The sequence below is a fragment of the Carassius auratus genome, chromosome 48 (genome assembly GCF_003368295.1).
Source record: "Carassius auratus strain Wakin chromosome 48, ASM336829v1, whole genome shotgun sequence".
Classification (NCBI taxonomy): Eukaryota; Metazoa; Chordata; class Actinopteri; order Cypriniformes; family Cyprinidae; genus Carassius; species Carassius auratus.
In genome coordinates, this window is record NC_039290.1 from 1,887,560 (window position 1) to 1,896,714 (window position 9,155).

Genomic DNA, 9,155 nt, shown 5'->3' on the forward strand with positions numbered 1-9,155 from the left:
TTTATGATACATTTTAAGTAAAGTCAGGTCACTTTTATTTATAGCGCTTTATACAGTACAGACTGTTTCAAAGCAGCATAACAGAAATAAAAAAGAAATCAGCATTCTTAAATTTCAACAATTATAAAAATTACTATACATTTCTGCTCTAGAAAAGATTATTATTCAGCTAAGGTCAATTCAATGAGGAGTTGGTTTAGCTCAGTGGCAGTGTCAATGTTAAAGTTCATCAATTACAAAACAAGTTCTATCCAGCTATAAAGTAGCTCTAAAGAATGAATATTTTTCATTTAACGAATGAATATTAATCTTATTCAGATAGCCTGAGATCCGTGTTATTTCAGTTCAATTTAATCACTTTGGCAATGTTGCTAAACTTCCTCAATAATGAAACAACTTCAAAAGCAGCTCTACCAAAGACAAATAGTCTTAATCCAGTTCGGTTCAGTTCTCATATCAGGTTTGTTTTTATCAAGTATATCAGTGCAGTCAAATCAATATTTCTGAAAGCTGATTCTCTTTAAAGTCTTCTTGTAAGCCCCAACAGTTTCTCCTTTGAACTAACTATGCAAACCTATTATGATTTCAATGCAAATGCTCTTCTACATTTTGCAAATGCACCTTCGTTAATGAGACGCATTGTTTTGAGTGAATCATAATTTGGGGGGATTTTGGAAGTTCCTCAAAATGTGTCCACTAATAGTGAATTACAAAAAGCTTGATTACATGTCATGCATGGAAATGATTTGGAAATGACCAAACTTCATTTAACACTACCCAGCACACACATGTTCTGTGAGCTTTACTGTTTTATCGTTTTATAAGTGCAAAATTCTATAGTGGTTGTATTGTGTGCTCTAGTTAATTATAAAATAGTTCGTTGCTCTTTTTTAGTCAGTCAAAGAGAAGCATGCCAGCTCAGACTGAAGACATGAAGCAGTGACAACCTTACAGCCACAGACTCCTGGCAGCTGCCATTTCTGGATGTTAATCCACAAATCTCCTGTAATCAGGATGAGTAGACATGCCTGTCTTAACAGAGCACCTGTGTCAAGATTTGGAAGGATTCTTCAGTGATCAGAGGCCTAAGTGTCCGAACGGAGGGCTTGGAGGAGGGGACAGGAAGGGATACGGCTCTGTCCTGTGAGATCAGACAGTCTACAGCAAGAATCCAGACTGGCGGGACTAAACAGAAACAGCAGGAGCAGTGATCTGATCACCCAGAGAGATGTGGACTATGCTTTACCTTCTTCTGAGCTCTTTTAATGGTAAGATACAATGGTTGTGTTTATTGATTTGGTGCATATAGATTTTTGATAAGTTGGGGAAACAAGTAAATGTTGAAAGGACATATGAAGTGTTATAGAAACAACAGACTTAGTCTAAAACATTTTAAGTCATTTTATTTAATCATTTATTTATTATTTTAAGCAAAATGTGAAAAATAGCTTGGAGATGTGAGTGTCCTCATCGTGTAATACAAAAATGTATCAAGCACAATGTGGATTCACTGACAAAATGAGTTTTTAATTGGGTGGCTTCTTGGGATCCTTGAAAAGTTTGCATGGGCCCTAACAGGAAGTAAATAAGTTTATGTAGAAATGTATGTGTTTATGTGGAATCACTTAAAGCAAAAGTCAAAATACGCACATCCAAAAAAAGTCTTGACCGGGTGCAAGATCAAAGGTTAAATCAAATAGTAGAAAAAAGATCTGCAAACTTTTACTTCCCACTGTTCATTTATTCAGTCCTGCAGTGGGATGTTGCCAAATAATGTAATGCTTAATAAGCATAAAACTAGTTGAATCTATATGTATTTGTGCAGATGGGAGCCATGGTGTATAAAAATAATATAATTATAATTACATGCATGCATTTATTTATTATGGAATCTTATCAATTATGAGACTACTTTGAACAGTTAAAAAAAAACATTGTCACACCACCGGACTATTGAAACTAAAAAAAATGTTGGTTAAAAAAGTTGGTTAAAAGTGGACAGTTAACAAAAATAAAACAACCACCATTTAAAAAAAATATAAACTTTCTCTTAAACAAACATATATGTTCATAAAGCTTGCCTGGTATTTATTTGACTGACAGTAGGACAGTGTTGTTGTAACTCCATGGTCTGGAGAGCTAAACCAGCATGTGGACAGTGTTGTGGTTCTCAGAGGACAGACTGTTTATGTGGCACTAATGGGGAATGTTTTCCCATCATTGCTTCCCACTTCTGTCTCTCTCTCTCTCTCTCTCACACACACACACACACACACAGTGCCTCTATATCAGTCTGTGCTAGCCACTATATGCTTCCAGTAACAATGGCTAAATATAGCTGGGAAAGCACTGTGAGAGCAAATATGTTCTTTTTTTAAAAGATTCAAACAATGTTTTTTTCATACATGGACAAAATTGATCAAATTTTGCATAGCATCTTTTTTTATTTTAATGAAACAATATAGGGGGCAGCTGTGACCTAGTGGTTAGAGAGCCGGACTAGTTACCAGAAGGTTGCTGGTTTGAGTCTTGGTGCTGGCAGGAGTTGAAGGTGGGAGGGAGTGAATGAACAGCGCTCTCTTCCTCCCTCAATACCCATGACTGAAGTACCCTTGAGCAAGGCACTGAGCCCCCAGTTGCTCTCCGGGTGCTGGATCTATAGCCTCCCACTCCTCCAGGTGTGTGTACACGGTGTGTTCACTTCTCACTGCTGTGTATGTGTGCACTTGGATGGGTTAAATGCAGAGCACCAATTCAGAGTATGGGTTACCATACTTGGCAAATGTCATGAATTTCACTTTCAAATTTTGACCAGTGGATGTATAGTCACCAGTGGATCATCTTTAGTGAATGGGTGCCATCAGAATGAAAGTAAAAAAGTCCTCTATCAATAAAATTCCTTTCTCCACTGAAAAAGCTGTATCATCTAAATCAGGAGAGAACCCATTCACAGCAGATGATCATTGTAATGATACATTTCTCCAGAATCTATTCCAATGAAAAATAAAAAATAAAAATAAAAACTCATCTCATCCACAACTTGGATGGCCTGAGACTGAATTAATTTTTAGTTTCTTTGAGTGCCTTCCTCATTTCTCACTCCTTGGCATTTAAGAGTGAGGCCTTGGCTGACACATAAGTATGTTACTCATGAGGTTAGAGTTTGACTAACTGATTCTGTTCTCCTGAGATATTGGCACAATGCACTCTGTACAAATCATTTACAGAATTGCACCAGGGTTCAGTTCAACATTATTCTCGTTAAAAACCCACAGTAGTAGAAATTAAAGTCAGAATAGCAACGAGTTATGCTTGACTTATGAAATGATTACTCATTTTGCAGTTTGTTTAGTTTGGCTTACACTTACTGACCTTGGTTCCTACATTCCTTTGAATATTTTCAGAAAGCCTGAAAAAAGGTTAACTGGTTCCTTCTCATTCACATTCATCATGTTTGTTGCTTAAACTTTGTGCTTAGCAACTATGTTCTCCTGTCATTCTCTAGCAATAGTCTTATCCCAGATATAGCTACAGTGAAGCTCTTTACAGACATTGAGCCTGTTACAGCATAGTTGTAAAGTTGTGCAGATTACAGCCTTTCAATCACAACACTGTTTACCTCAGGTGAGACTCTTCATCCCCTTCAGCCCCAATCTGCTCTCTGATTGAGATGTGCCACGGTGCAACCTTGTTCAAACAAAGTGAACAAGTGTTTTAAATTAAATAAGATGACGTTATTATAATTTAATTTAATGCATGTAATTATAATTATATAATAAAATCCTAAAAGTCCACAAAAGGCTACAAAAATGTCACTATACACTCTTAAAAATAAAGCTTCCAAAAGGGTGTGTTTACTGCAATGCAATAGAAAAATCATTTTTGGTAAAACATAAAAAAAGGGTTTAGATAGATATCTTAATCAGTATTTTATTTGTTTACTTTGTTTTTCAGTAAAAAAAAATATCTAAACATACCGGAAACAATAAAGTTACTTAGATTTTTAAGTAAATTTAAGTTGTTCTAAGGTTGTAAATGGGACAAAAATACTTTATCTTTATCATTTTTGCTTCCTAACAAATTATTATTTTTTTTAAAATAATTTCAGGTTGCTTTATTTTTACTTTATTTTTATTTCCCATTATGGCACTATGTAAACTAAGTCTTGTCATAATAGAGAAAAATGAGCTCATATGTACGCCAGATAAGATTGATTTGTTGTATAATCAAAATGTTGTTTCAGCTTTGCCTTTATCTTTATCTGTGCATCACAGATTCCAGGGAGGGAGCAGCGAGGATGCAGATGATGATGAAGTGCCTGCTTAGATGTGTGAGTCCTGGCTCGTGCTGACCTGATGGCTGAGGTTAAAGACACGGTGCAGGAGGATCCAAATCTGGGCTCCGGCCCAGATGAGGATGCCTCTGAGTTGTCGGTTTCTGAGAATGATTCAGATTCTGGGAGTGTGCTGTCAGATGACTCTGTTCTCCCGGACTATGAACGGGAAGATGCCAGTGGAGGCTCTGCCAACACCTTGTACCAAGCCTGTGCCAAGAACAATGCAGCAGCCCTCCGCAGAATTCTGGAAAGGGGTGTTACAAGAGATGAAGTCATGGAACTAGACATAAATGGCAGGGTAGGGAGTCGGATAACCTTATTACTCATAAAGCATCATCGCTAAAAAACAGAAATTTGGCAGAAGAAATAATTAAATAGTTTCCTATGCTGACAAATCCTCTTCTTGTTCTCTGATAGAATGGTTTGATGGTGGCAGTATCAAAAGGCTTTGTGGATCTCGTGTATGGACTCAATCAGTGCCCATTTCTGGATATCAATCATCAGGATAATGATGGCAACACTGCACTCATGATCGCTGCACAGGCTGGTAGGCTCTTTATCAATGTATTAAAGAAATGATTATTAGGTACGAAGGACCTAATTCTTAATTCCTTCTATAAATTCTGCAGGTTTCGTAATCATCCTCACCTACATCCTAAATTACTTCAGTGGTGTGGACATGGAGCTCCGGGATTCCCGAGGCTTCACCGCACTCCTCAAGGCAGTGATCCAGGGCAGCAATGACTGCATGGCTTCACTGCTCATGGCTGGTACGTTATTTTAGGACTGTAATATATAGTTTACAGATAGGCCAATTGTGCAATCTGGATGATGTGAAACGAAGCATTGAAAATCATGGGATTGTGTTCCTGTTTCATCCCAGAACATCCCTAAAGTAGAGCAAATCTATAAATAGGTATAGAACGGCATAAACACGAGGTCTTAAATGCCTGCTAATGCCAGGTGTTACAACACTTTTATAATCAGCTTTATATGATATATATTATTACAGTTGTGCATGCAATATTTCATAAAAGAATGACAAAAGTACAAAAGTTTGAGACCACTATTGAAAATGCAATTTTTTTGCAATTTTTATGTATATGTTTTATATGTTTTATGTATAAGTGTGTGTGTGTGTATATATATATGTATGTATAAGAAAGGTATGCAAGGTTAAGGTAAGTGATGTGGTGACACAACGTCAGCACAAGCAGGTTTAAAAGATGAACCTGAGGACATTTTCTTTCCTGATCCCTTCTATAATCGTTTAGCCCTCACGATGAGTAATGGATTAGCCATGAGTACACTTAACGGTAATTATTTAGACTTGACGATTTACTACACTTACTGTACCTAGGTAGTTAAAACGACATTAGATCTTTCATTTTCATATATAAATACAACCAGTTCAACAATCTTTACAATGATGTTATCGCTATTGATGTTATCGTTATTGCTTGCTCTAATGTGCTGGTCCTGAATTGTATTGCATTGGTTATTACACAGGACTCGTTACTTAACTCAAGTTGGACAAACTAAAAATAATAATACATTTAAAATAAATTAAATGATCCTGTTCTTAATTACTAGCCTATATCATTTTATCAAGTACCCAATTTAATTATTTAATCAAATAACATAATTTGTTCAAGTACCCCAACTTGAAAGATAATGAAATATATCTCTTCCTCATCATCTAAATGATGCTGTTTTGCTCTGCTTGAACAGAGATATGCGAAAGTTAACAGTGATTTTTCTTTCACACTTGGGTTAGTTCATCTGATTTGTTCAATTATTGAAATTCATTAAAATGTGGAAATGAGAAGTCCTTTAAGACTAGAAATTAATGTTATCCCTAAAGTGGCCACTTGGCGGGGTAAAAACAACTGCTCAATTTTTTTCTGCTCATAAAACTAATAACATGTTTACACTCTAATGCATTTTATTTCAAAGTAGCTATAGCCACAAATTCAACTTTAAAACGTTAAAACAGTCGATTATAAAAACAATATGTAGGTATATATATATATATATATATATATATATATATATATATATATATATATATATATATATATATATATATATACATAAAAAGTATACTTTTTTCACTAGAATAAGGCCTTTCAGTCTTTTTTGACCTTGAAACACAATGCAACTATAATCTATAATATTTATAGCAAATTAGCAGAAATCAATAAGTATAGTTTTGTTCTTAATTATTATGCATATGCTATAAAATGCTTTACGCACAAAACATGTTATGCATTAGGATATTTGACTAACAGAATGGGTTTTAGTAAGTGAGCTGTGTAATCTTTTGTCTCTCCTTTGCTAGGAGCTGACATAAATGTTGTGGATGCCGCGAGGGGGAAGGATATACGAGAATGGGCTCTGAAGACAGGTCGCTTTGAGACATTAAACAGAATTAGACGGCTGAACAGCAGGCCTCAGGCCGAACAATTCTGTGAAAAATATGTCCCACAGTGGCCAGATCTGAAGGAGCTAGTGACCAAGGCCACAGCCACAAAAAGCACAGGACAGAAAGTCGCCCATCGTCTGAAGTCTACTTTCACCTTTAGTTTTCCACATGACCCCCAGGACAATGGCATCATGGACCACATGGTGCGCATCACCACAAGCATCCACAGTCCCTTGGTGGTCAGCGGATGCCGTCCTCTGTGTCCATCAAGCCCGCCGGAGATTGGAAAGAGACGCTTGGCCGTGCCTGAACTGATGCAGATGCACCCTGGGGAAAAGCTTGAGGAACATGTGACGCGGCACAGCAATGGCTCCATCTCTGTGGCGTCTACTTCTGCCTCTTCTGTGTCGCTTGGCTCATGCTGCTCTGACTCGGAGCGGAGAGGCAGCGTACTCTCCATGGCCTCCAATGGAGCCCGTAAATTTGTCCCGCGCAGCATGGCCCGTCGCAATAGCGTGTTCCCCACCGGCTGCGTCCCCCAAATCAAAGTGACCAAGTCTGGAGAGCCAACGCCCAAGAAGGAGAAGAAGAAAAAGCTAACCAAAGGTTATTTAGAGCCACCGATATGGAAGTATAAGGAGGCTAAAGAGGAGAAGAAAAAAGAGAAGAAAAGGGAAAAAGCAGAACAAGAGAAAATGAATAAAGGAACCAATAAAAAAGCTAAAAAATGAATACTGCCAACATCATTCTAGACCTTTATCGTTTTCATTAGTTAAAGGGCAATGGGTCAAGTTTGTATGGATGGATATTGTTTTCACAGTTGTTTTAAAAGAATGGATAGCAGAACAAGGCAGTTTAAAGACATTTATTCATTTATATATCCTAAAAACAATTATTACCTCTCCAACAACCAGTAGGCCTATACATACATCTATTTTGAACATTTTTCATTTATGATGTTTCAGGTCTTCTCCTTTAACCCCATACTTCTTAATGTGTTTGCGATAGCAACATTATTGATTGTAATGGATAATTTTACAAAAGACTTTTGAGCTACAGGGTCACATGATCATTCAGAAATCATACTAATATGCTGATTTGGTTCACAACAGAACCTTTCTTATTATTATCAATATTGAAAACAGTTGGGCTTTTTAATATTTTTGTGGAAACTGATACATTTTTTCAGGATTCCTTGATAAATAGGAAGATATGAACAGCATTCATTTCAAATATTTTGTTACATTATAAATAATGTCACTTTTGATCAATTTAAAGCAGCCTTGATGAATAAAGGTATTTTCTTTAAAGAAAGAAAGAAATACTGATTCCAAACTTTTACACAGTATAGTGTATTTGTCGCTGTACTGTTATTGTCATTTGTCTGCATTGCACTATTTTGCAAGCACTTTAATAATCTTTTATCATACAGGCAAAAGGACACTTACAATATTTATATTTCCGCTTTGCCTCTATGCAATTACATTTGAAATGAAATGGATGTATGAATTTTTTTCATTATTTTGTCTTTTTGTGTCTCAGGGAAAGCACTTATTGTGCACATAATAAAGCCAGGCACTAAAATGACTCCTTGAAAAGCTACATCTATGCAACACTCATTTTAAAAACTCACTTTATTTTTATTGGTGTGCACATTATTATCCTGACTGCAAGACTGAAATTGTACTGTACATTGCAGCAGCCAATATGTTATGTGTTCCTGTTTGTTTCGACTGACTATACATTGTTTGTGATATTCTTGAAGATATATTTACAACAAACAACAACAACAAAAAGAGACTAATTCAATAAAGTTAAAACACATATTTGTGACATGCGTTTTTCTGCACTAATTTCGTTCCATGATACCACTGAAGGTTTTAAACCAATCACTAAGCTTAAGACAAGGCTATAATTGAAGCAGTGAGGTCAAAACACAAAGTAGGACAAGTGGACTTGGAAATTAATCCACTCATCGTGCCGCTTCCTTAAGTAACTGATCAGATCGTTGCCTTGAAGTGAAGTGAGGTAAAGCCAGGTAAACCAAATTACAGGCTGGGCGAAACATTTTGAGGACGCAACAGTTTTTTCAGAAGAGTTTAATTCAGTAGCATGTCCTGCTGTTTTGTTCTTCAATTTGTAGTTGATAAGTTAAAATATGTCTGAGACATGAGTGCCTAATGGACCTTATTTTGGGTAGATGCCATTTTTGGTGTAATGTTATTGAAAGAAAAAAAATTTGGGATATTTAGCATTACATCATTTTCTTATTTTCTGTCATTATTAGAGTCCAAACAACTGATAAAAGCATCACATTAATCCACACGACTTCAGTCTAGTGAAAAGCTATGTGTTTGCAAGAAACAAATCCATCAAGGCATTTTAACTTTAAAC

General features: G+C 36.2%; 1 protein-coding gene across 1 annotated transcript; it reads left to right on the forward strand.

Annotated features, from left to right (window-relative positions):
* Positions 1-1,081: 1,081 nt before the first annotated feature.
* LOC113065479 (photoreceptor ankyrin repeat protein-like) lies at positions 1,082-7,903 on the forward strand. Its single transcript, XM_026236733.1, has 5 exons — positions 1,082-1,268; positions 4,275-4,634; positions 4,754-4,883; positions 4,966-5,106; positions 6,678-7,903. Exons 2-5 carry the CDS (start codon positions 4,356-4,358, stop codon positions 7,490-7,492), a joined length of 1,365 nt encoding a protein of 454 aa, XP_026092518.1. The 5' UTR covers positions 1,082-1,268; positions 4,275-4,355; the 3' UTR covers positions 7,493-7,903.
* The last annotated feature ends 1,252 nt before the right edge of the window (positions 7,904-9,155 follow it).

Coding starts and splice junctions, on each gene's coding strand:
- LOC113065479 (XM_026236733.1), top strand. CDS start 4,356: ATGGCTGAGGTTAAAGACACGGTGCAGGAGGATCCAAATCTGGGCTCC. Junction 4,635..4,753: donor AACTAGACATAAATGGCAGG/GTAGGGAGTCGG, acceptor GTTCTCTGATAG/AATGGTTTGATGGTGGCAGT. Junction 5,107..6,677: donor GGCTTCACTGCTCATGGCTG/GTACGTTATTTT, acceptor CTCCTTTGCTAG/GAGCTGACATAAATGTTGTG.